The sequence below is a fragment of the Clinocottus analis genome, unplaced genomic scaffold (genome assembly GCF_023055335.1).
Source record: "Clinocottus analis isolate CAN_PGR_092001 unplaced genomic scaffold, fCliAna1.0.p SCAF_10, whole genome shotgun sequence".
Classification (NCBI taxonomy): Eukaryota; Metazoa; Chordata; class Actinopteri; order Perciformes; family Cottidae; genus Clinocottus; species Clinocottus analis.
The window spans coordinates 15224998-15252977 of record NW_027175821.1 but is presented as its reverse complement, the minus strand read 5'-3'; the positions used below and the strand labels follow the sequence as shown (position 1 = coordinate 15252977).

Genomic DNA, 27980 nt, shown 5'->3' with positions numbered 1-27980 from the left:
AACGTAAACACTGCCCTGGCAACGTGTCCTAAGGCAGGAAATACATTCAACAAGTGTGCTCGGCCCAAAGGACACACGTGATACACTTTATCTGGGTAAGACACGTTTAATGTAAACATTTTGATGGTTTAACAGTTTGGCTGGTGGAGCAGGTGACCGAGCTGTTTTAAGTGTTTGAGAAAGGCACATAGTTCACATTGATAAATGTAAAGTGTAATATATATATTTTTCTTTCCTTAATTGTGTTGTTGATACCACTATGTGTAGAACATGGTTTTAAAGTTTTTTTTAAAGAGGTGAAGTTGCTGAAAGTAGCATTTTATACACACAGAAATATGTCATCTAAAAGTAACAATAAAATACCGTAATAAAAACTCTTACACATGGATTGTTCACTTAGGTGATATCAAAAGAAGTAAGGACTCTTCTTCAAAGTTTGCTGGCTGGCTTTCCCCCCAATATATCTTTAAAGAGTGACATAACACATAACCACATGGTCATTTCCCCCTTTCCTCTTTCATTGTCACCCTTTAAATGAATTTCCTGCCCACCAGAAAACCTTCAAATGAAACACGAAACTGACACATTTATATCCAACCCTTCCTCATAGGACCTACTGACTAACCAAACATTAAGGCCCCAAATAAGAATGAACGAACATGAAAAAGAAACATTTGGAGTTCATCATTTTAAATGATCTAAACTAAGTTTGAACTAACATTGTCATGAACAGGACATTTGTTTGGTCATTAAGCCGAATGTATTGTGTTTTCAAAAGGAGCTTTAAATACAAACACACGTCAAATGAGAAGAATAAGAGCCAGACATCTCTAATGCCGGAGCACAAAACCTACTTGTGTATTAGGTTCCAGTGCATACGCACAAGGACCCAGCAGAAAAAAAGCACGCCTCTGACCCTCCCTACTCTGCCTTCCTTACCTCCCACTTCCTCCCTCAAACCCATGTGCTGCTGAAGGGAGGCATGTGTGAATGAGAGAGAGTATGTGTATTAATGAAAGATACTGAGAGGGGATCACGGGGGAGTTCAGGGTGTTCGAGAGCAGAGAGAAGGATGATGGGTTGACCTTTGGAAAGCATCTCACCTTAAAAACTTGGAGAACATGGAAGCCAAAAAGGTCCTCCATTTTGTGCCATCTGGTGAGTTTTACAGGGGTGGAGTAGGGTGAGAAGGTCTTTCATGCAGTGCAACCTGAGCCAACTGTGTCAAACACGTGGAGGAACTCTCTCCATAGTGTGTGCGTGCGTGTGTGCGCGCGTGTGTGTGTGTGTGTGTGTGTGTGTGTGTGTGTGTGTGTACTTACATAATCTAGAAAGCAGTGTATTGGGCCGTGTGTGTCATATGTAGTGTGGGCTTTCATCTTGTCAGACAATAATTTCCCAACTCTTCTATTATCTTCTATCTGTCTGATTCTTTGGATGCCATGTTAATTCCCTGTGTATTTCTACTATTGATATCACAACCAGATGATATGAGCACGTTGCTTTTACAGCCAGGAAAGACAAAAGGATACAGGTCAATATTTACAGGATGGCAATAAATGTCACATTTGTCTGTCATAGGAGGTTTTTTACAGCAGACCTGCTGTTTCAACACTCCTATAGCACCATGCCACCGAAGGAAATCGATCCAGAAGTGTACTTCAATTGATTTAAAACTACTTATTGGGTTAAAATGTCTGTTCTGCTTTTTGATGCTGCTACAGTGTCATATAATCCACATTCATAGTTGGCTTCTTTTATCATATCACACTGGACAGACACAAGCTTCATAACAAGTATTCAATGGGAAAGGTGCTATTAAAAAAAAGAAGGTGTTATTAAAGTTGCTTGGACAAAACCAGCAGTTTCCAGAAGTAGCCACGAAATCATTTTTCACAATTCTAGTAATCAATGATGTGAGAAGATAATTGGCAGATTATTCAATGAAGAAAAGTAGTTTAGTAGCAGCCCTTCAACAAGTAAACAGGTATTTTCTGTTCAGTGCCATCAAAGGGTTAAAAAGTCCTACTTGTAGTTTTTTGTACTTTCTCAGGTCAAGGATTAGGAAGATTATCTTGCAGAAAAATGCCCTAATATTCTAATCTGGCCTTTTCCACTCGTATTGAAGACATTCTCTGGGTAAAGTTGATGATAATGTGATACAATTGGAATGAAAATGAAATGAATTGTTTCAAAAGTCTGGCCTCACCACCCTTTGCTACTATTATCTTCAGATTTACAAGCGTTTTGCAGGATTTATGTCGTCCACGATTAACCTTTCAACTAAAAACACTTCAGTCTTTCAGAGGATTAATGTCAAACGTCTCACAGACTTCTTTGATGTCAAAGTAAGAAATAAACCCCTTCACTTGTGTACTTTGGTTCGTGAATTGTAACTCAGACTATGGTCAGCGTTGGTCCAGCGGTCGTATCCACCGTGGTGGTAAACCAAACATTAAGTCGTCTTCATTGTCAGCCTCTGAGGTGTTGAAGTGGAATGAGCTGTAGTTCCTCCTTCCTGTTGTTTGCTTTATTTCAATATGAATGTGTACATTGTGACCTACAAAGTACACACTGCACTCGTTACGGCACGGATGCCCACACCGACCACGCTCAAATTATGTTTTACTACCGAGCACAACATCGACAAGCAGACCTTTTGTCTAAAGTCAAAGTGTTAAAGACCTGCACACTTACGAGCGCAGCGTCCCATCTTCCTTGATGGTTTGACCTTGTGTCGTTCAGCACAGAGTTCTTTGTTTGGCAGCTCTTGTTTCACAGACTCAACAAGGATTTTTCTGTTTTTTGATTCCTCAAGGTCATTGTCGAGATAGCAAGATGGCAGGGATTAGTACAAGGCAGCGAAGGCAGCCTGGTTTGTCCAGTGAGTTGGGGACATTACAAACATCAAATCTGGTATGAAGTGGTGGTTTGGGTTTTCAGAGGAAGAAAATACGAAACAATTTTAGATTTAAAACTTCTGAGGAAAAATGTGTGTTTATTAAAATTACGGGGAGCATAAATAAATAAACATTCTGTGTTTTAAATGAAGGTAAAACGGCACTCAGGACATCTTTATCTCGAGTGATGTTGGGTGTTTCCGACACATTTGAATAAAGCGATTAAGCTGCATTGAAAGATCAAGAATAAGAAGATAAGTGAATACATTGTCATGTATATTGGTAATAATAATTGTAACATTTAAAAATGAAATATTGACATCATGTTAACAGTACGATTATGATAATATTGTGAGAGTAATCCAGAGCCTCTGATCCATTAGGCTCTTTTAGTTAAAACAACCCAAGAACAGCTGTTTTTTAAGATGGGCTCAAATAGTGTATAGTTCAAAATGACTTATCAAAAACATTTAAAGGTTTTACATAAAAAAGGATAGATTTTGACATATAAAAAGTTAACAAACAGTTCAAGTAAGTTGGGGGGCGAAGGATTAGAACTTAGGGAAATATATGTATTTTTGTATATATGTATCTCAAAATATCAGCAAAACCTGTGTTGCAAAAGTCCACAAACATGATCAGAAGACTATTTTAAGAAGCACTGTCAATGTCAAAGGCTTGACTTACACTTCTGTCCCCGGACTGCACACTAAGCAGGAGGAAGTCGGCGTGCCCGCCTACAGGAAACCCACAAGCATGAGCCGTCGTAACACAAGCCTGCAGAAACACACAAGTTTAAAGTAGAAGTCTGTTCTGACTGAACAATGACGGGCAGAAAAACAAAAACAATCAGGTGAAATGTCTCCTGTCAATCTTTAGTTTTTTGCAGCACAAATTCCGTTAATTTCTCAACACACATTTCCCTGTTGGAGCTGATGATAACCTGTTGATGACTGTTGGGTGGAAGTCAGTCTTCACTCTTGATCATGGTGATGAGACATAGTGGAGACTATGAACAATAAACTTGACCTTCCTCTCTATGAGACGAGCCCGTAAAGGTCTCAACCGGGCAGGCTAAATCATCCTCTGGAACAAACGGCTCGTTGCAGGAGCTGCGAGGCCCCCTGTTGTCTGAGCCGACTCGTGTGAAGTGGAGGAGGCTCTGTGAATGTTCTGTCTAATCTTCTTTGAGATATAGCCTTGCTCGGGAGCCCCCTGGAGCCAATCACTGCCCGAGGCAAGGGAAAGCTCGTCGGTACAGCTACCGCGGCGTCCCACAGACACATGACCGCTTAATACAAACATCAGACACAGCTGGTGTTAGGTTTGGGTTGTAACCGATAACGAAGGGGTCTTTGTTCAGTTTCCCAGCATGCGCTGTTTTTCACTTTAACGTGTGGCGCTATTTAAATATCCGAGTGTGCGTCACACTGGCAATAGAGATTCAACAAGATCAAATATTTAACATTTCGGTGTGTGCGATGGGAGCAGCTGAAAACGTGGAGGCTTGCTGGTGAGCACAGATTGTTTTGGTCATGTGAGAAGTGAGATTTGTTTCACGCTGAGGAGTCAACCTGGAGCCCAGTTTCACACAGTTTTATCACCATGTGTTGGTCAGTTTGTTTCAGAAAAAAATAATTGGTCTGCAACGAAGATGCTATAATATTTAGGTTGTTATGGTGTTGGTTTATGGAGGTGCGTATCATGAAATCTCTCTCTCTCTCTCTCTCTCTCTCTCTCTCTCTCTCTCTTGGGGGTAGCCTGTTTAATTTCTTGAGCGTGCATGCTATGGACTGAATGTTGGCTTCTGCACATGCTCAGACCCCCTAAATTGGTTGTTTTTGACCTGCAATGAACTGTTACTTGGTAAAAACTAGTAAGACGTGATATTGTTAATAGAGTGAAGTTAACTCATTGAATGTAAGTCTGGACCACTATTACATCTTACAGTGAAACCTTAGACGAGACACATGAAAGAAATGGATTTTCGAAAATTGAAGTTATACCATTATTACATTTCATTTAGCTGGCGCGTTTATCTAAAGCATTCAATCATGAGTACAAACTTAGAACAATAATCAAGAATGTACAATTTCTTTAAGAAAGTAAAACTACAAAGTGCTATGATAAATAAGTGCCATTACGTTGGACTAGTACTACATTACCAAATCTTTTTTCCAACCATTTAGACTCTAAATGGTTGGAAAAAAGATTTGGTTTCTGCATTAAATCTTAATCCAGCAATAATCAATATTTTAATATTAAAGGCAGCTCTGAAATTGCTCCAGCAGTGAGGGGGAGCGCTGCAGACGGGAGTCACTAAACAGGCTGCAATGTAATCATGTCAAGTAATTCTTCACTGTCAGTGTGCGCCCAAAAAAGTGCTTGTTTTTTTGACACTGACAGATTCAGATTGTTATTTTAAGTAGAAAAAAGACCTTACAGAGAAAAATAACACAACCTACTCAACACCAGACAGCTGACAAAGTTAGCTAGCGGAGCATTTAGCAGCTAAAGAGTTAGACGTTGTCTCAGGAGTTAGTGGAGACCAAAACGTAGATAAAAGAAGGTGAATATTGGACTTAAAGTCATCTGGTTGCTAAAAACACAACTGAATTAATATGTTGCACCAAATCGACTCAATGTGTTGATTAGCAACAGTTTGATAACATTTTGTATTTCATATGTCTCTTAATTACAATTGCAAGTCAATACAAACAATAATGAAACATTTCAATATACAAAATGTTATCAAAAAAACTGTGCATGAAGTATGACATTAATATTTGTCTTTTCTCCTACAGAGGCTTCATCCAACAGGGGATCCAAGAATGGATATGTTTTCCAAGAGATGGGTGCGTATCTGCAGTAATGCATGTTATTATGTACTTTGGCTGCTGCTATCAGCATGTCCTGTTCTTCAATGCTCACAATGGGATTTGCTTTGCAAGCACGGAGAAAGTAATGCAGGATATTTTCCTTCAGGATACGAGACTGAATACAGAACATTTTTTGCATATACATTTATTGCAACAGCTATTAATGCTAATGCCAATACTGCTCACCGATGACCCATTTCACAAGCTGGTGAGCACAGCCGCTGGCGAGGTTAATTCATGGGTAAATAATGAGGCAGATGATCTCTGAGTCAGTGATGGGAAGTGGGAAGAAGCATAGCTCAAAGCTTTGCTCATGAAGGGTTAGGGTTAATTCTCTAATTCTTTCTGGCTGTTTCTGTCTCCCCTCATAAAAGCTGGTGTTCGAGATGCCATATTTATCTTCTATACCATTAAGGAATTTACGAGGGGCCGCTATTGTTATATTGCTGCGTGTCTGGTTTAAGTTTTTTTTAATCTTTTATTGGGTCTGTCTCTCTCCCTCTTGCTATGTGCTCGTCAACAGATGGCAGAGGGGTGGAAGGGAAACATAAATTGTCCCTGAGTGGAGACGTTGCTAATAGGGCCGGTGTTGCAGCTTAACTCTGTTTTAAAGAACAGTTTTATCTCACTGTTCGTTTCATCTATGAAATGTCCTTCATTATTACTGAATTGCAAAGTGAATTTACTCAGACTTGGCTGGACTCGACTGTGACCACTTGTGTTTTATCTAACAGAGCTGCAGGATGGGGAACAAGAGGATTGTGGGCAAGATTCACCCGCCGCTCACAAGGATCACATCTACGACAAACAGATCCAGATCTGTGTTTCAGGTTTGTGCGTGTTTAAATGAGGAAGTCTGGGGTGTGATTTGTTCCAAGATTAAAAATGAAATGGAACAAACGGCTCCATTATTCAGCAGCACAGATTAATATCTCATCGCAGTGCCGGGATGTTACATTGTGTCCTCCTCTTGTGACGATCATTGTCTGAGTATGATAAGAAATAGGCTAGCTCTGATTCTCCGAGTCATAATCCCAGATGCAAAGTATTAACTATTAATACCAGGATTTTTTAGTTATTTCTTAGAATAACTTTAGAAATATCAAAGAACCATTTGCAGTGGGGATCAGAGCAAAGGTTTGCAGTTGAAGGCTGAGAAAGTGGGTACAACTCTACATTTTGCTTTTGTTTGCAGATCCTGAATATCCTGGGTTTGGGCTTTTGAACACAACAAGAAAAGTAAGATTTTCTTTTCCAACTGTCCCCTTTTAAAGCTAAAATCCTTTCAAATGTTTTAAAACTAACTGAGAACTAAGTTGAAGCAGTGTGCTGGGAGGGAATGTGTATATTTACCGGCTATGTCTTTAATATACAGTCAGTAAAATCAGAAAATGAACTTTTCACCTATTTGCACTATGATATTACAATATAATCAATCAAATTCCCCGTGTCCTTGGCTCACACTAGTATGTGAAGCCAATGAACTTCCAGGAGGAAGTGCGCGCCCACAGAGACCTGGACAGCTTCCTGGCCCAGGCGAGCATCCTCTTGGACGAGAGAGCCGCCACTCTGGACGAAGTCCTGAGGCGAATGCTGACTCAGGTGGAGGACGGCCACGGGAGCTGTGACGCGGACGAGGTCATGAACTCGTTGTTCACGGACGCAGGAGGAAAGGAGTTGGGCAACGGTGGGCAAAACATATGCGCGGCGATTTGAGATGAAGTGTTCGCCTCAGAGCGTGCTTGAGACATCGACGTTAAAGCATTTGTTGCTCATTGAAATGTTCTCGTGCTCCCACAGTGCACCTTCTGTCAGAGATCATTCAGGGCGTGACCGCGACTTCCACTGGCGTTCATTACCAGCAGTCCTGGCTTTGTATTCTGTGAGTTCCCTTTGCAATAATATTTACGTGAAATGGTGCCGTTGGGACGAATTTCTCCAGCCTCAGTGAATGTGGTGGATAGTTGCTGAGGCTGTACCAGGACAACAGCAAACACGTTTTTGTTTTGGTCCCAATAGCGGGGCTCTTATTTACACCTGGCAATACAGAATTCTGCACAATCAATCATTTTCACACCACTGATCCAACCAATATATTATTTTCCTATCTATTCAGCTCCAATGTGAGGAGCCTGGAGAGGCGTCATGTCTGCATCGCCCGCCTGGACAGGCCTCAGAACTGGGGAGTCAACTGCTGCGAGGCCCGATACGTCATCCTCATCCTGGCCCCTCCTCGAACGGTGAGGGCCCGTTCTCAGTTCCTCTCTTCAAAACTCTCTCTCTGCGCAATCTGGTGGCTTACTGCAACTATTTTTATGTCATATATTCATAGGAAAACTATACTTTATTGTTATTTTCCACCCTAATCAGCTGCAGTCAGAGAAGCCACATAGATCTGGTTTGACGTTTGAATCTGGCGGCTGACCGAATATATATGTTGAATTTATCCTCATTCTTCAGCTTATACTAAGCCAAATATAGCACCACATGTTAGAAAGTAGTCTGTCTGTAAATAATGAAACTCAAAAGGTCTTTTGAAGTTGTCATTAAGGGTCACATTTAATAAGAAACTTTCTCGTCATCCTTTTCAGAAAAGCACCAAGACGGCCGTTGAGCTCGGAAGAACGTTTGCCACATTGTTCTCGGATATTTCCTTCAGACAGAAGCTTCTGGAGGCCAAAACCCAGGAGGAGTTTAAGCAGGAGCTCGTCTACCAGCGCCAGCGGCTCTCTGTCGTCACTGAGAAGTCGGCCCTAGAGGAAGTGGAGGACTCAGATCCACGCAGAGGGAAAGCACTCCAGGTGTGACAGAAGAGCGAAGCAGGAGATGTGAAACCAACAGGGACGTGTTGGCCCTCTGCAGGAATCAGTGCAGAAAGAAATAATTGGAATAATAATATTACCCCACTCGACACAGGACGTTGTATAATTTTGAACGATGCGGCCAGAAAAAAAGTGAATTTTAAAACAGTCCGGAAACATAACCATAACCAACAAGAAGTTGTAACTCATAAAACTAACACTTATATTCTCTGCAGACTGCTTTCCCTCGCGTTTTACAGTAAAGTAAAGTAGTTGAGCCAGATTATCTGATTATGCTGTTTCCACACTCTATCAGCCAGGCCCGATGAACGAGAAGCAGCTGGGCAACAAACTGAAAAAGATGCCAAGTCTGCCACGGCTCTGGCAGCAGAATGCGTGCAGCTCCATTTACTGATAAAGTACTTCATTATGCCCAGTGTTTAAATTTAGAGGAAATGTGTGGGCTCAGCAGGAGGGAGGAGAAGAGGGAACACCCAGATACTGCCTGGAGAGGAAGCACATAGCTGGGTTGTAAAAGAACACAAAACAACAAACAACAGGTTGAGGCTACACCTGATGTCCTGAACGGCTTCAAAACTGCATTTAAATGGAGGTTGTTTATGCCAAACCTGTCTTTTTAAGTGTTCTGCAGTTACAAAGTTGTGTAATAGAAAAGCAAGCAAGGACGGACACTCAGGTGTGCCAGCCCCATTGATCTTATATAAATATATTAAGAGACCCTAAAAATGTGTTACACTCATTCAAAAGGCCCATTATCCAGCCAGCTAATGTGTTTTTCCAAATACATTTTCTGTGAACGACCACAATCAAATTCACAGAAGTCGGGGGAACGTAATTTGTAGGAGACAGGGTTGCTCCACCAGGAGTACTGTGCTCGTTCCTCAGTAGTGGAGGAAGTATTCATATCCTTTACTAAAGTAAAAGTACCGATATCATACTGTAAAAATATGTCTTGCCAATGTAAGACATATATTTTTCTGTTAAATGTACTTAAAGTATTCAAAGTAAAGGTACTTAATGTATAAAAATGCCCCCTTTATTGTTATAACAAAAAAAAAATTGTATTTTTTCTAGGAACTATCATGTCAGCTTCACAAATGTGAGAATGTGACTGACGTGTCTACATGACTAAATGTTGTCTTTTTCTTTACAGTGCAAAGATTTCCTTAAGTTCGGTAAAGGCGTTTACGACGACCTCCGTCGAAGGCTCCCCCTCTACCCCTCGGACTTCACAGATGGTATTAATATGTTCTGTAATAACTATTTCTAGGTGGGAACATATCTAATTAAACTAATGGCTTTTGCTCCAAAATCACGGGACGTTTTAGATACCCTCACATTTTGGCTGTTGAATATCGTTAATGAGCCTGTAAATAATCCATCAAGGTATGACGGGGAAGGACCGCTGTCTGCTGAAGTACACCACCACGGCGATCTTCCTCTACATTGCTATTCTACTGCCTGCTATCGCATTTGGTTCCCTGAACGATGAAAGCACGAGAGGACAGATAGGTACGGACTCCTGACAACGTCCTATAATACTGTCAGCTGCTCATTCGGTAGCATAACAGCTAAGGGAAGCTTTGTTGCTTTGACAGATGTTCAGAAGACCATTGTCGGCCAGAGCATCGGAGGGGTGATCTATTCTCTGTTCGCTGGCTCGCCCCTCGTCATTCCACTGACCACTGCGCCACTGGCCATCTTCATAAGCGGTGCGTGTTGTCGTGTGTCACTGCGTAAACCGGTGGATTCATCTGTTGAGCACATCAACTGCAAAGAAGAACAGAAATGCTCTGCACCACACTGTATAGTACATGCAGGAGAATGCATTGTAGTTCAAGCTTGAAGCTAAATGTCAGACCGCGTCAAACAACCAAGTTGTTAGGCAGGATACCAGACAGTTAATGTGAGCGTTTGATACATTTTGATGCAATACGATTGTGTCTTTATGTGTGTTTTCCAGTCATCAGGGGAATCTGCGATGACTACAACCTGGACTTCAATGCTTTCTACGCCTGCATCGGCTTATGGAACAGTCTGTTCCTCATCCTCGGAGGCTTGTTCAATGTCAGCCTGTTTATGAAACTCTTCAAACGGTGAATACACAACGACACGTTTGTTACTGCGATGCATCACAGACGGATGCTTGTAATATATGTCGCGAGCTGTGTGGCCATGCACTGAGGGGAGGTCACTGATAGTGAGGCTGCATCTGTTATGACTTCCTGTTTTCAGACATAATTATGAATCTAGTTAAATTCACACTCTCACTCTCTGGGCCAACACTTTGCCTTGAATGGACTGTTATGACTGAAATGATGTTTTTTTTTTAAAAACATGAATGATCACAACAAGTTTTTCTTGTTATCTGCCAGCTCAACAGAAGAAGTCATTGCATTGTTCATCTCTATTGCGTTTGTCGGGGATGCGGTGAAAGGCACCGTCAAAAGTAAGTCAAGCCTAGGTCAGACTGCATGAAACGTGTTTTGAACGCTTCTCTCGCCACACTGAAGGGGAATGTGTCGAAACACCCGGCATATCATTTGTTAGGGGTAATGTAGCTCAGCAAATATCCATATCCATCGCGGTGGAAAAGCAAGCATGAAATCAAAACGGTTTGTTGCGACAACTCTATAATGCAAATATAATGTAGTCTCTCACACAGCTTCTATTTATATCTTTTTCACGAGGGTGTGTCACCAGATGGGGAAATAATGGAAGAGCAACTGATGGACTCTTTCCAGCTTTCCTCTTTTAAGCCTCAGGCTGTAGTTTTCTATTCAACCACATCAAACTGAGCAGAGCTTGAATACAATGCACCGCTTGATTGTGCTTGAATGGCTGGAAATCTACTGAGAACAAACACATAAGAGGGGAAATGTATTGATAAGTAGTGTTTGTACGGCAGCATGTTGTTCCACCATGTCCAAAAAAAAGATTTACTCAGTTTCTTATTATAACAAGGAACAACTTGTCTTTCATGTTAATTAAATATACAATTTAAGCTTTCACCTAACCAAGAAAAGTTAGTCCTGTTACAACCAAAGTAAAATATTGTCAATAAATCCAACTTTTTTTGTTCAAACATTATAGATTGCTATGTTGTTAAAACATAAATTATTCATTATCATAACATGAAAAAAATATCTCTCAAAAACAACTGCACAGTGGCAGCAATGTCATCACGAAGACAAATCTGAATTCATTTGAACAAATACCAAAACGAACAAGCACACACAGATTTCCACTGAATCTGTCGTTTATGCTTGAACAGGTGTCATTTTACATAAAAACATTGCCTTTATGTGAAAAGGACCTTGTAAAAAGGAAACGTTATTACGAGCAATACGCTGCAGTGTGTCCCCAGTGTCATCCTCTTTTCACTTTTCTTTCTCTCTCACCTCCTAGTATTTCAGCACTTCTACCACGGGCCCGCTATGGCGACCACAAACGCCACGTTGGTGCTTCAGCAGCTCAGCGAGCTTCTCGAGCAGGTGCAGAACCAGACGATGCACGAGCATCGCAATGAGACGCTGTCCGTCTTACTGCCGGAGTCTCTGGTGTCGGCGACAAGAGAAAGGCCTGTCCTCTGCCTGCTGCTCATGTTGGGGACATTGTGGCTGGGTTACAGCCTCTACCTCATCAAGAGGAGGTATGTCGACCTGCCGGACCATTTCATCCAATGATACACAATATGTATACACACAGCAAGAAGTGCCAACACCCTTTACATTGCACCCTGCTATTACACCATTTATTTTGATGTTGCAACTACACAGCCACCAATAGAAGTGACGCCTAACTCTGTGTAATCAACACACCCAAAGGAAACGCACACACTTCAGTGATGCTGTGACAGTTGAAGATGTGAAGAACAGGAAAACCCTGACAAATCAGAGCGGACTGAGCTTTGTCAGGCGAGCGTTTAAATGTAGAGTGAACACCGACAGACAGTGTGAGCAAAATATATATTCTTTTTTTGCAATAAATGTACTTTGTACGACTTGCAGCAAACAGTAATAACAGTTCCTAGAACAGTAAAAGAGCTGACGCCGAAGCAACGGCTACATCAAGACAGCGAGGAGGAGTTCAGATTATAACACGGAGAGGGAGAGCGACTTCACTCTCCGTCAAGCAGACGTCACCCCACTCTGTCTCTACATAGCGAGTACTGGAGTTGTTTGCTGCTCTAAAAGCTGTCCAAGTCACACAACTCCTGGAATAAGCATGATGTTTCTACTTTAAATAAACAATATCCCTACTTTCAATATGAAGTGGCATAAGTGGAAGTACCTAAATACATTAGATTATTAAATCTGTATTTATGAATGGTGCTTGAGTAAATGTGATTAGTGCCTCTCCACCACTGCAGCTGCATTTATTGCCACATAATTATACAGCCGGGAGAACCTAAAAAAGAGAAACAATTAGACCCCAGCAGGAGCTAATATGTTACAAATAGCAATGCTGTTCACTCTTCAGGTGTAATAGTGTAATACTGGAGGTAGATTAATGGCTGTATTTCCAAGTCTGACTTTCCGTGACATCATTGCCTCCCCAAACTTTGACTACTTGAGCTGGATTTTTTTTTTTATGCGACTACTGTAAAATAAATGGTTGTAAAACTTGTAGTATTTATGACATCAGAGTTGCATGAGGTTGAAATGTGAGTTGCTCCTTTCCCCTCACAGCCCGTACCTGAATGGCAAAATCAGGGAGGTGGTGTCTGACTGTGCTTTGCCGATCTCTGTGGTGGTGTGCTCCTTCATCGGCTCCTACCTTTTCCTTGATATACAGCGTGAGTACAGATCTCTCACATAAAAGAACTGATAGAAGAGTACCCTTGAGACTTAAAGTCACAATCTTGGCACAGAACACCTCACACTGTTCGTAAATCCTCCATTGGAGGCGTAAAAAAGAAAGGAACATGTTTGCCTTCAGAGAGCTTTCGAGCCAGTGGGGGATCTGAATCAATGTGGGTCAAAGACACTGGGTTGAACGTTGCTTAGAAAACAAAGCTCGCTGGCAATAAAGCTTGCTCTTCAGGCACTTCTATGTATTATGTCGTCATTGTTTTACTCTACAAACTCTGAGGTATTAAAGCTGATGTTTTCTATTAATCTCCTATTAGTTCCTATGTTCAGTGTCCACGATGGACCCATCTTCAGGTTCCCTCAATTTGATAAGCTGACAGGGATGAACACACTGAGCGCGGTCGGTCTGGGTTTCCTCCTCGCGTTGCTCATCTTCATCGACCAGAACATCGTCATCTCACTCACACATGTACCAGAACACAAGTAAGGGGTTTAATTACCGAACCATGACGAGGAATGTAACACAATGTGTATATGTGTACTATACGCATGTGCTGCGTTACATCGTCTGTCATGTATACAGTTTATAAAACAATGCTGCAGTCTTTCAAAACCAGTCTGTTTGTTTGTTTGTGTGTGTGTGTGTGTGTGTGTGTGTGTGTGTGTGCGTGCGTGCGTGCGCACCAGGTTGCTAAAAGGCACAGCGTTCCACTGGGACTTAATGCTGACTGGGTTCATCAACATCCTCATGTCCTGTCTGGGGTTGCCATGGATGCACGCCGCCTTCCCGCACTCCTCCCTGCACGCCCGTCAGCTGGCCAAAGTGGAGCAGCACGTAGAGAACGGACACCTCTACACGACGTGAGAACAGTTAAAACAAGGGCAGAAATAAAAAATAACCACTTGTCTAAACCCGTCAGGTTGCATATATATATATATATATATATATATATATATATATATATATATATATATTCATATTCAGAATCAGGACATGTTTCTATTTCCTGTGAAATACTGGATACTTTCATCTGTTTCAGGCCCCAAAAACTCGAATCATTCTTATGTACACAATCACACTGAGGCCGTAACGTGTGATTAGGGCTTACAGAAAGCCGCTAGTTGAGAATTCACATGTTCTCCAGTTGGATGAGACGTGTTTATCGGTATATTTAAAGCAATCTTTCTCTGCCTTCGTGTCCATCAGTATTGTCAGCGTGCAGGAGACTCGTCTGACATCACTCGTCGCCAACATCCTGATCGGCCTGTCGGCGTTCATGCTGCCCATTCCTCTGCAGTGGATCCCGAAGCCCGTCCTCTACGGCCTCTTCCTCTACATCGCAGCCACTTCGCTTGATGGGAACCAGATGGTGGACCGCATGGCCCTGCTGCTGAAGGAACAGGTGAGCGGGAAGGATGCTGTGATTTGATTGGTTGATCTGTTTGTTTCCCCTGTTTGTCCATTAAACTACACACCGCACCCAGTGGTGGAAAGGTTGTTTATTCAGTGGGCAGAGAAAGTTTCATACCACTCGGATAAAAACTATCCTGCTCATTTTCTTGTTTTTAATGAGAAAACAGGAAAGCAAATCTCGTTATATGACGGGTTTCTATGTTACATCAACATACCAACTTATGTTGTATTGATAAGAGCTTGTTCTGTATGTCGTTATGATATAATCATTAATATAATATAACTTGATATGTTGCCACAGCAATACAACAACAGTAATTTGATCATGAAACATTGAGGAAAACCACCAGATTTTTCATTTGTTCTGCAACGAGTACTTACATAAACATATTGCCTTTACAACTGCAATGGCTTTCAGCCAATCCACATTTAAATGAGCAGAACAACATATCTAAATGAAAACAGCATTTTAACCACATCACACTGTCTCTCCTTCGTCTAGACCTCCTATCCTCCTACTCACTACATTCGCCGTGTGCCTCAGAGGAAGGTCCACTCCTTCACAGCACTGCAGATGATCCAGCTGATCATCTTGTGTGCGTTTGGGATGTACCCGCTGCCCTACATGAAGATGGTCTTCCCCCTGATGATGATCCTGCTGGTCCCTGTCAGGTGAGCCGACCCGGGCCAACGGGGCCGTGGAAACCAACACAGGGAACGTCTGCCTTGAGTTGACGTCAGGCTGAGATTCATGCCGAGCTGTTTTTAAACCTGCACGCCATAGATTTTACACGTGAGGATCAGTTCACTAGTAAAAACAGATGAAGTCTCATGTAGCTCTAGGGGAGCTTTCATAAAGTTGGAGAAAACAACCAGTTGAAATCATCGGGGCTTTCTTGGAGACCGCACAGTTTTTGCTATGAAAACTGTTGGTGTTTGAAAGACTTAATTACACAAATTACAAATTAATCACATTTCATTTAGCTGACGCTGTTATCCAAAGCGACTTACATGTTTGCGCTATACATCGTAGACACAGCAACGGGGAGCAGTTCAGGGTTAAGTGTCTTGCTCAAGGACACGACCACAAGGACTAGCTGATCCACTGATTGAAGTCGGGCATGCTAACCACTGAGCCACAGTCGCCGCTAGAACACACGTAACTGTGAGGTATCTCTCTGTGTTTCACCTCAGGATCAACCTGCTTCCCAGAGTCATCGACGCCAAGTACCTGGATATCATGGACGCCCAGCACATGTAGAACAACAGAGCGCGCCCGATGAGAGGGTTCACTTCGTCCAGTTGGAGAGAGAGAAACAGACTCGGAACTCAGTGGATGTGTTAACGAATGCACAAAATGCGTTTGGATTTCAATATGTGGATGCGAGCACTCTGCTGGTGACTGGAGGACCATTTACACCCCCGAAGCTTTCTCGTTGTTCATCAAACATTTCCCCTCCAAAGTTAAAACATGCAGACTGAAGTGTCACCTCTCGTCCTGTTTTAATCGACACCAAACACGGAAGCCTCATATCACAAGACGTGTGTGTCAGTCGTTTAGATGTGAAGAAAAGTCTGTTTTCATTGTGAGGTGTGAAGAGAGCCGTTGTGGCAAGGTGATTTGTTTCGTGCTTATTAATGTTCAGATTAAATCAAACCATTGTTACACGCAATATATATCTTATTAAAAGAACTAAATGAAGAGTTTCTTCATTATACTGAACCTCCTCCATGTTAACAGCTAAATACTGAACTGGTACAGTCACAGCAGAGCTCCTTCTCGAACATCGAGAAGAGAGTTGGATTGCTCTGATTGTTGTCTTTCTCCAGTAGATGGCAGTAGACACTCATCTTCACTATGCAGAGCTCCAGCTCGGCTGATGATGGATGTATATTTATCAGTATATTACAGGAAATTAGGCAGATGTATATCGTCCAGTATAAGAAACTAATGACTTGGACAGACATTGTACCACTTTCAGAGGTTTTGTCACATTGTTTTTTTTTCCACATATTTTAACACTTTTTTTTTTTAAGCCAACAAACCACCTGATGCTTGACTATTAAATGCAATTCACTGCCTTTCATGTACTGAAGATTGTTTTTCCACCATAAACGCATCAACCACCGAGTGCCTTGAGTACATTTTCAGGGAAAAACAAGAGGCTCATTTTCACATTGTGCTACAATAAAGCAGGAACGCAATTATCATCTGTGGGTACACGCGGACGCAACTATAATCATGAATGCAGCTGAAGAAAACAGTTGGCTGCAATTCACATTTTGTAATTTGGAATTAAATTGCACAAGAAAATAGCCTGTCTTTGTTGAATAAACCGTATGAATGTCGTCTGACAGCCAATATGCTTCTTTTTTTTGGATTTATATAAAAGAATGTGATCATAACATGTTTGTTTCTAACATTTTCAGCTTTTTAGCGTTTCATACTGGGCTTGATCTCTCTTCTTGCTGATTACTCTCATTGTTCATTTGAGAACTATATAGCGGTGTAATTTAACACTGAGATGTCTGAATAACAAAAAAGAAAAAATCAACCTGATCGCTGCATCTGTCTCGTGTGCATTTTAAAAAACCCAACACAGAAAGTAGAAAGAAATATAATCATTTATTTCACATGATTGTACAAACTCAAAAAGTGACAAAAAAAGGAGGCTTGAGAGTTTTGAGGTTGAAAGTGGACCCTGACGACCTTCCTGTGTAGCCCTTTAGTCCAGTCTGCCAGTGCGCTGAGCCGACGGTGAGCTCCAGCACAAGAATCCGACCAATCCTGTGAGTCCGCTGAGATTGAGACTTGTACTTCACATGAGTAAACAAAAAACAAGAGGGGCGAGTGAGAGATGACGCGGCGATCATCATAGAAATACGTCCACTTCTTGGTCGCCACAGAGACGCCGCTAATTAATTTGCCATCACAAAACCAGTATATTCATCTCTCTGCCACCCACTCAGAGCGGGCCTGCCTGATCCGAGGTGGAGCCCGGCGTCTCCGTGCGCGGCGGTGGGCTTGCTCCACATTTCTAGCGTGTCCTCCGTGAAGCTGCGCTGACCCGTCGACCCGTCTGGTCCCGTCCGTGACCCCGCAGAGTCTACGTGCTCTTGATGCCCTGGAAGCCGCAGAAGTTCCAGCGTTTCTCCAGACTGGCCCCGACGCCGGTCAGCTCCCGTCTGAAGGTGCAGGGCAGCCGAGAGAGAAGAGCCTCCACCTTACCGGTGTTGATCTGCAGAAACACACACACACACACACACACACACACACATATGCATCTGTCACACAGAACCACTGTCACACAGGCAATCTCACACATCATCTTACACCTCTGCTCTTCGTTTTCATTATGCTAACACTCAGTTCTCACACCTTCACTTGATTCAGTCGAAAAGGCCGAGACAATAGGCGCTACGTGACGCGCCGCCCGTGTGGGCTGAGGCGAAGCCGGGAAGGAAGAGGTGACAGTGGAGACAGAAACCCACTGTACGAGCTGCTGTAGGCGACCCGCTGTGTCTTGCATTAATAACTCGGTTGTTGGAGTCCGGTGCTGATGTCAGGATGCATTACGGCCCACCATGGAGATGGGACTGGTGTATTAGTACAGACAACGGAGTTGTGTGTGGAGCCGGTAGATAAGCAGAGAGGATCGGGCTTGTGGACGGGCAGTCCAGCCAGTGGTATTGACGAAGCAAGAGGGCAGCAAGATAACAACCAGATTGTACACACCTTTAAAGATTACTAATTAATATCTCCATGCCACGTTGTTTAATTTGTGCAAAAACTGAAGAGTAAAAACAACATGTGGTCGCTTCTCATCAATCTGAGTCTCAATGCAATAAGCATATTTCTCAAATGTTGACATGTTCTGCTCCGAGTAAACTTGTCTAAGAATGAGTTGCAATAATCCGAAATATACATTTATATTAAATCGTTTTGGGCATTTTTTATATTATTATACTTCATTGGATGCGTGCCTGGTGAGCAACCAATGACTTGAATTAATAAAATAAAAATAAAGTACTTTAACAACGTTGTATCCACTGGCGTTCTCGTCGTGAAGTTGCCAGTCAGATGCAGTGAAATTGAGCAGCAGGAGGTAATGAGAGCCTCTCACCATCAAGAACGGTCTGAGAGATTTGGTGACGACAAAGCTCAGCTGAGTTACAAACCAGGAATCAGTTCAAATGTGTCTCCTTGTTCAGAGGAATCAGGCTGACTAACAGCCTAAACCGGCAGAAGCAGGCCTCAGCAGGCGGGTCGCAGAACATGAATATATTCATCAATAAGTTGTGCGAGTGGAGATGTGCGATAAAATTAGACAGTGATAACAGCAACACTTCAGAAAGAGAGAGGCTCGAACAAGCAATGGACTTAGCTACGTGTTGCAGTTCAAACGCAGTCTAAAAAGTGGATGATAATCAACATGTTAACCACACAGTCAGCAGGGCTTCGTTCTGCGTCGGGAGAAAACACCTAATCCTGAAACCCTGATGCAGAAACAACTGTGGCTTTACTCAGCTGTTGGGATTAGGTGATGCTGTTGAATCAGGCGACTCACAGCGTGACTGTGCAACCAACATGAAGCTGCTATCTCTATCCGTTCATGTCACAAAAATACATGTACTTGTAACTGTATTCAGATTATACGTGCAGGGACCTGCTGGTCTAGTCAACTTCCTTTTCCGATTTAATTGTAATTGTGCATTATATTTGAACCATATGTGTCATTTTTACCATAATATATATATATATATATATATATACTATAATTGCCGCCTTACCATTCTGTGCCTCTGGCAACAAGAACACTGTGTTTTTAGCCTATGACCCATTGGTTAGTAACAGGTGTATAAGCGTGAGGCAGCGCAGCTTTTAATGTTCTCCACCCTTTGCTGAAATAAACAAAGGCTCGAAAAATCTCAGAGTAATTGATGGTTTTCACCTGCACCTCAGGCTTGTTTGCATGCCAGGAGACTAAAATGGCACAGCAAGACTCTGGCATACAGCAGGCCCATATGTCAGCCCTGCAGGGAAATTTAATCTGTGTCACTATGTCTAGGATACTGTATGTGTGTGTGTGTGTGTGTGTGTGTGTGTGTGTGTTTGTATGTTACCTTGGTGTCCAAACGCTGTAGGTAGGAACAGATGTACTCGATGCTGGCTCCAAACGGGTGAACGTGCAGGAAGGTTGCAATGATCCCTGAGGCAGAACAAATAGGTCCAGCAGACATGTTAATTAAGCTGTCACAATGTAAAGACAAACCTCGCCACCAGACTCCAGCCTTTGAGTTTCTGGCACTTGTATTAAACCACAAGCCAATGCAGAACACTCACAAAATCAGTTTGTATTATTCTCCCTCCTCTTTCCTGACTGAAAACCAGCGAGGATGCATGGAGTGGCTTTTGCCCGACTGCTAACGCGGTTAAGAGGCTCTTGTATATTGTGGCTCCAGATTAGAGGGAGTGTCCCGTTGTCTCTCATCTGCTTTTATGAAACCAGCTGAGATTCGGGTGGCGGGTCGCAGATGAATTGACCAAACTATGTTCGCCTGCCTGAACACTGGCTGCTGGTGGTCTACAAATCCATTTTGGGAACGACCCCTCGCTACCTCTCAAATCTTCAGCACATTTCTGACAGCAACGGCCGTTTAAGATCCAGTGACCTCATTAGTCTCATCCTTCAAAAAGTCCGTACTGCGTTACAGTCTTTCTTTACAGAACAAGAAGAACTTGAGGGATTGTTACTGATTTATTACAACTTGTGTCTTATTTTAGCAGTTATGGCCAACATTATACATAACGGATGAGATCTGGGAACAAGTTATGAAGGTTATGGTTCAAGTTTGATGTCTCAAATAAGCAATAAGCATTGATATGATTAAAAAAAAATGACAAAAGAGAGAAAAATTAAAAACAAACTTAGCACACAGATTGTATGTACTGCTTAGAACATTTTAAAGCGTTTGGTTGGTTGATGGGTCAAAATGTGATTGTGTGCCGGAAGTAACACATTACATTGTTTGTTACATACTGTTTAAGATGTGAAGATATATAGAAATCCAATGTTATGTTCAAATTATTATCATAAATCTGAGAGACTTTGTGCTAAAAGAAAACTTCAAACTCATTACTTTTGTTTGAGAAGATAAGGAAAGTGATCATGTGGGTTAATCAGTTCATCAAATTGAGGAAAGATTAAAGAAGTCATGTATATTTTATTGGGAAAAAATTAAGACCCAAGTTGTAATAAAACATAATTATACTCCACAGTAAAAAATATGTTTTCATTCTCATTGTAAAAACACAACTCAGAAGGCAGCTGATCAATACAAACTGAAAACCGTTATCATCTTGCATACTTTCTCTTATTTTTCTTAAGAATACACCTGTGTTCATGTAAATTCACACAGTGGAGGGAGTGAAAAGGTAAAGCGATGCGACGCTTTGTTTCCTGATGGAACGTTTTCCTTCAGGAGTCGAGTGTCTCTGGTTTCCTGCGGCGCTCACTTTAACTCAGCATCAAACAAGACGTCAAGAGGACTGATTCGGACATAAGAAGGTGGAAGCATCTTTAATATTACCACGTCCGCCTCTGCACACAGCCGGTGTGGCCGTGAACAGGGAACAAGCACCATTGACTACCTAACGACCTGCTATGAGACCGTAGATGCAGATGTTTAATGGACTGAAGGAAACGTAGAACTAGCCTCAAATGAACAGATACAGAAAGGTTGAAAGGTCAAACTAGATGGTACGATTTGCATTTCATTTTTACTCCCTAACAAGACGGAGCAAGTTTCATCTTCCATGCTTTGAGCCAACGGATGTCCTTGACAATTAATGTGTGAAAATGCAGCGTGCCGGAAAACAAGCAGCAAAATAGGACGAGGCTTTGTTTACTTCTATAAATAATGTAGTTTATAACACACTAGGGAGATAGACGTCGGCCATATTTCTCATTATCATAAAGTCATATTGTGTTATGTAATCCGATGATTAAAGTGGGCTCTTTCTCTCTTCATATATTCCTCCTCTCTTGCTCTAATAGCTTTGTAATTATGCATAGTTATTACGTCAAAGGGACTGAAGCAAATCAGAGAAATCCAGCTGTGTAGAGGTGCCATAAATGGTGCATGTTGAGGTTATGTTACACACAGGATGGACAATAAGAACAAGTGAACATTACAATATAATGCAATCCAATTTGACAGCGATGTTGTATCTCCTGCACTCCCATTGTGAAACTTACTTTGTTACATTGCTGTTGAGGCCACACTTTTTGAGGCCATAATTGTTTGCATTGTGGAATGGACATTTTATATTGGAAGGTATCGCTGGCATCCGGTACACATCCATTGTTTTGTTGTCAGTATGGCCTAATGAAAATTATGCTTAGCTCAATTGTATGTACCGTTTACCACATCCTCAACCAGCATGCACTTCTAAATGAATGATGAAGTATGCCATTACTAGCAGACTGTTGACGCTGACTCAGTAAACTCAGTCTTCTCTGAATCACATGACTCACGACACCAGCACAAGATACTACTAATTGAAATTGTTTCTCACAAATGTAAATCAACATGACCTTTTTTGCTCAATTTAATATTTTCCGTTTTTTTATTCAAACCAAAATAAAATTACAAAATATTTCACTGTTAAATATGTTTTTAAAGTTCATTATATATGTGAACTTTTTTCTCTTATCTATATCTTAAATCAATGTGCTGGGTCTGATGGAAATCATACTAGTTTTGCAGATATTTAAAATAAATAAATAAAAGGATTCTTGAATAAATGACTAGTAAACAACTAAAATGTGGTTGTCAACGGCACTTTCAAGGACCTGCCGGAGTAAATAAAAGATGAAAAGAATGTCTGTCAGGATGTTTATAACTTTACTTTTCCCAAACATGATATTCAGGTGTCAATCAACAGGTATACGTTTGGCTGGGCATGCAGCTTCCATGTAATTAATGTTTTATGTGATGTAGGATTAATGGCTGTGGAGGTGTGGTCAAAAAATACTATTTCCACCTTGAAAAAGGTGGTTGTTATTTTGTAAATGATGGAGGCAGCATACCGACGAGCAGTGCATCCCTCTCAGTGTGTAGAGGACCGGCCCGATTCTTCTCTGGAAGACCTTCTTTGTCCTCACTGCAGGACACCACTGATGATGCTGTCACATCCTGCAGAAAAACAGAGATCACAAAACAATGTTGAAAGACCCACAAAGTACCTGAATTAAACCCTGATGCCCCAGAAACATCTCAACAAGGCTCTGGGTAGTTTCTCATTTGATGGTGTTTTAGTTGTTTTGCACTATAAGCAAATGCCAAAAATGGAAAATAAACACAAAATAATCACCATAAAAATAAGGACAAGAGAACAAGATGAAGGAGCGAAAGAATGAAGCTAGCAGCTAAAGTTCAGACAAAGGGGAAAAGCAAAACACGACAGAGGAAGTGCTAACAATGTTAATGATCAAGCGGCTGTTTACTGTGAACCTGTGACAGCTGAAATAGCCAAATAATGGAGGATAGAAGAGGAAATGTGTGTGTGTGTGTGTGTGTGTGTGTGTCAGACATTAATTTCTTAATGAGTCAAGTGTGTAAAATGAGAGTCATAGGGAAGAAAAGTCTCCAGAGTCTAGTCTACCGTAATCGGGACACAGTGGCCTTGTCTTCAATTTCTGGTTTAATGTGGATGCTGTGCAGGTATTTGAGTGTGCACATTTACTATATCTGCACTGTGTGCCGGTCCTTCACTTTCTAACCTAGTTGTGTCTGGGTGATTTAGTCACTGACGAGTACAGGCCCTGTGAAGGTTGGTTTGTAATCATATTTCATGTCAGGGGGGAGGAAGGGAGGTGAAACAAGTACAAGTAAAAGGGGAAGACAAAAATATAGCGTGGTGTAGTGAGAGCTCAGGCTTTTTCCTCCCACTTACACTGACTTGATTAGCACTCTGTTCGCTCGCTCTGTCATCTTGCTTTAACGTCTCCGGCTAGAGTCAATTAGAAAAATGAGAGTAAACGTCAATGAGAAACAAATCACCCACTAATGCAAGAAGACACCAAAAACTGTCTCTCCATCCCTCTCTGACTTCCTGTCTGCCTCTTTCTCGCTCACACACAAACACACACACACACACACACACACACACACACACACACACACACACACAGTTGAAGTTTCGAAGGATATGTCAGTTAAAGAAAAAGTACACTCAGTGTTTACAAAATACACACAAAAGAATAGGTCATCTGCTTTGCGGTGCTGTGTGAAGGGATTTATTTAATCATAGGGTCAACTTAAAGAATCCTTCATAAATGCATTTGAATGGAAACGCGCGGTTTAAGATGACACTGTTAAAAATGAAAGCAGCTTCTCTCGGCTGAAGGCAGCGATAATGACAACAGTGCTGACAGGTGTATGATGAAAGAGGATATCTTGAGAAGAGCGGAGTGAAGAAGACTAGGGGACAGATATGGTAACTGCATTATTAAGCAGATACACAGCGTGAGGAAATAATACAGCGCTGACAGCTACGATGCAGCATGAATGCACACGGTGAATGAATATGTAATCTACCATCCAACGTAAACACTGCACTGAACTGTCACATTGTGTGAGAGGAGCTGATGCCGTACAATGTGCCGGCATAATGTAAGTCTTATTGTATGTATGGTAATGTATTCTCCACGTACTGTATGCTGAGAGGAAACTTTTTTTTTTGCCCTTGAATAAAATGAGAGGTTTCAGTCAATAGATCCACACGTCTAAGTTAAAACATGGCCCAAGCTTTGCTACTTGTTATAGTGTTATTTTTTCTCCTGTATTCAAATAATTACCCTACTATCTATATTTTCTAACAGGGAGTATATTGTCTAATGACATAATGAGACAGGTAAAGCCACAGTGACCTGATCTAACGTAGATCTAGTGCTACTTAGTGACAGCAGGAATCGGTGGATCAGAAAAGGAAAACTGATTAAATACATTTTTGATAAGGATCCATATGTGTTTTTCAAGCATTGGGACCAAGATGTACAGAGATGGACTTCTTAAAACCTGCATTAACCTGTTTCTTTTGACCACTAGGAGGCAGCAGAAACAAGGTACATATTATTGAAATATCATCACCTTTTAACTTGATTTCAATCACAAATTTGGAAGCTGGCTCCACATAATAGGAGCTTGATAACTGAAGGCTGTGACCCCCACCCTACCTTTTAAGATCCTGGGAAAGACAAGTAACCCCACATTCAGTGAGCACAGCTCTCTATATGGTACTACACCTTTTCTAGTGGGGAAATATAATACTATAAGCTTCTTAAGATATAATGGTGCATCACCAATTAAGGCTTTTCTTGAGGAGAAGGATTTTAAACTTAAATCTTGATTTTAAAGGAAGCCAATACAGATAGGCTAATACATTAGTAGTGTGATATCTCTTCCACATCCTCGTTAGTACACGAGCTGCAGCATTCTGGATCAACTGGAGAGATCGAAGACTCTTCCTGGAGCAGCCTGATAATAAGGAGTTACAGTAATATTCAGTCTTGAAGTAACAGATGTGTGAATAAACTATTCTTTATCATTTGAGACAAGATGTGCCTGATTCTTTTAAATGTTACGTAGGTGAAAAAAGACAGTCCTGAGATCTGTTTTACGTGGGACAAGTCCTGATCAAAGATAACTCTTAGACTCCTCACAATGGTGCTGGATGGCAGAGCAATGTCATCTAGAGAAACTATATTATCAGATAATTGATTTCTGAGGTGTTCTGGGCCAAGTAAAATAACTTCAGTCATGTCCGAGTTCAACAGCAGGAAGTTGCAGGTCATCCAGGTTTTTATGTCTTTAAGTCTTTACGTATGGCTTGAAGTTTAGCGACCTGGTGGATTTCATCTGGCTTGATCAATAGATATAATTAAGTATCATCAGCATAACAATGAATGTTCATGGAATGTTTTCTGATAAAACTGCAGATATACGGATATACAGATATACGGTGAATAAAATGGGTCCAAGCTCAGAACCTTGTGGAGCTCTATGACCGCCGGTGGTCATCGAGATTTCATCGTTTACATATAAACTGAGATTGATCTGACCAATAGGACTTAAACCAGATTAGTGCGATGCCTTTAATGCCAATCGACTGGCCTAGTCTCTGTAATAAAATGTCATGCTCGATGGTGTCGAATGCAGCACTAAGGTCTAACAGGACAAGTACAGAGACCAGTCCTCTATCTGATGTAACTAGAAGGTCATTAGTAGATGTCACCAGTGCTGTCTCGGTGCCATGATGCGTTCTAAATATTGGCTGAAAGTCCTCAAATAATTTATTGTTACGTAGAAAATCACACAACTGATTTGCAACTACCTTCTCAAGGATCTGAGGATCTGAGAGAGGAAGAGAAGGTTAGAGAGTGGGCTTCTTAAAAAGAGGTTTCATTACAGCTACTTTGAAAGACTGTGGCACATGACCCGTTAGTAAATAATATTAATATCTATTATGAACCTGTTACACATCCAGCAGTAAGAAATAAAAAATATTCATTGAACGTTTTATGATATATACATTATTCTTGTAGCTCTGTTTTTGGTCTCTACCAACTCTTGGTAGCTGCTAAATGATCTACTTTGTTACAATCTGAGTGGTGAGAATAAAGTTGTGGGCCAGAGAGCAAAACAATGAGCTGAAACTTTTTTCATAAAACTTGGATGGAGAGCTGCAGATTCAGGCCCTTAAACATTGTCACTTTGTGTTCACATCCTCATTTGACACATTGTCGTTCTAAAAATATAAATTATAGCCTCTTCATGTTCGTTTACACCGCAGACGTACCTTCGACAATTGTGTATTGAAATTTCCTGTCACATATCGGCCTTGCCATTCAGTCTCTCATTGTGAGGACCAACTTTAACCACACTGCCTGCTGGTATGAATGACGCTAAAGTGGAAACTTCTTCAAAGACATCATCAGTCAGGGCGTATATAACATTTGACAAGGGCTGAGACGGAGCAGGATTCAAACACCTTTTCAGAGGTTAGTAGTGGGAGAGTAGGGGCGTTGCTGTGGCCGTACTCACTGGGATTGTGCTCTGTCTATAGGCCGATCCGAGTGTGGTGGTTGTGACGGAAGTAAATGATAGATGCTGCTTTGACTTCTTTGCCAGCTTCATGCAACTTTTATAACCTGCCTTCCTTTCTTCTGACCACCTGGTGAACTGACTTCTTATCTCTTTTTGTTTCAGCTACAGGCAGGGCTAACAAAGGTCAGTCAAACATGAGCACAAAGTTTAAGCAATGTGAACTTTTTGTGAGATGTTTAGCTGAAATACTCTTTGCAGCAATGTTAAAGCTGCTTAAGTACAGAAGGAGGATTTTTCTCCTGAGACATGAAGAGCTTGAACATATTTGTCATGCGATTTGACAGAAGTACTCAAACATTACATGCTGTCCTCTCCTTAACGCCACCTCCTCACGGAGGTCCAGATGATAAAGTTTCTCTGTTACTATACAGCTCTGCTTATATACAGAGGTAATCCTCCGGAGAACAGCGAGAGATGCATATGGGAGGAGTGAAAATAAATCCTCACCAGCAGATCTAGTGAAACAGTTTGAGAAGCTAAAGCAAAAATATGTTGTCCCCGCAGGGGGAAAACCATAATTCCCTGTATTGTAGTCAATCACTCATCAGCAGTCAGACTTGCATGGTAACCGACATACACACACACGTGTAACTAACACTTAGGTTTACAGATCAATTATTTCAGAATAATTTCCTAATAATTTCCTGGAAATAACTATTGTCATGACCTGTTAATAAAGCCATGACACAAGAGAGGGCACTTTGATTTTCTTGGGAACCGTTCATCCAAAGCACTTCACACTAAGTGGATGGACCCAAAGAAGTGCAGTGTCCACTGCGAGCTCTTGAGATCCACGAGTCTATTTATCAGTCAAGGAACTGCTCCTCTCCATGAGTCACATGAATAGACCAGTCTCAGAGAGACGAGGGCACGAAGAAAAGAGAAAAGCTAATTCACATAGTTTAAATATCTGCAGTTGAGCGACCTTCAATCAGCTCACAGCAAACCAACTTCAGCAGCTCTGTGAATCAGGAAGATGA

General features: G+C 41.5%; 2 protein-coding genes across 7 annotated transcripts in view; one reads left to right on the top strand and one right to left on the bottom strand.

Moving 5' to 3' along the window:
• Positions 1-46: 46 nt before the first annotated feature.
• On the top strand, positions 47-17191 carry LOC137788667 (solute carrier family 4 member 11-like). 2 transcript variants are annotated; one of them, XM_068581663.1, is made up of 20 exons: positions 47-95; positions 5705-5755; positions 6514-6609; positions 6975-7018; positions 7247-7466; positions 7580-7661; positions 7896-8019; positions 8371-8580; positions 9755-9839; positions 9988-10113; positions 10200-10313; positions 10565-10697; positions 10977-11050; positions 12010-12253; positions 13293-13399; positions 13733-13898; positions 14103-14276; positions 14623-14818; positions 15332-15501; positions 16024-17191. In XM_068581663.1, the coding sequence occupies exons 2-20, from the start codon at positions 5752-5754 to the stop codon at positions 16088-16090; spliced, it is 2436 nt and encodes an 811-aa protein (XP_068437764.1). In that variant the 5' UTR covers positions 47-95; positions 5705-5751; the 3' UTR covers positions 16091-17191. The 2 variants fall into 2 exon arrangements, with proteins under 2 accessions (XP_068437764.1, XP_068437755.1); XM_068581654.1 differs by lacking the exon at positions 47-95 and adding an exon at positions 982-1158.
• Positions 17192-17508: 317 nt separating this feature from the next.
• The window catches only part of LOC137788578 (ecto-NOX disulfide-thiol exchanger 2-like), a 152493-nt gene continuing 142021 nt past the window's right edge, over positions 17509-27980 (bottom strand). For 3 of the 5 annotated variants that reach the window (XM_068581451.1, XM_068581465.1, XM_068581483.1), the window contains 4 exons: positions 23789-23845; positions 22923-23028; positions 19954-20039; positions 17509-18068 (listed from right to left, as the gene is read on the bottom strand). In XM_068581451.1, the coding sequence (XP_068437552.1) occupies positions 17937-18068; positions 19954-20039; positions 22923-23028; positions 23789-23845 (381 nt within the window). In that variant the 3' untranslated portion in view covers positions 17509-17936. The remainder of the gene's footprint in view (positions 18069-19953; positions 20040-22922; positions 23029-23788; positions 23846-27980) is intronic. The other 2 variants (XR_011077770.1, XM_068581474.1) reach the window with 2 other exon arrangements.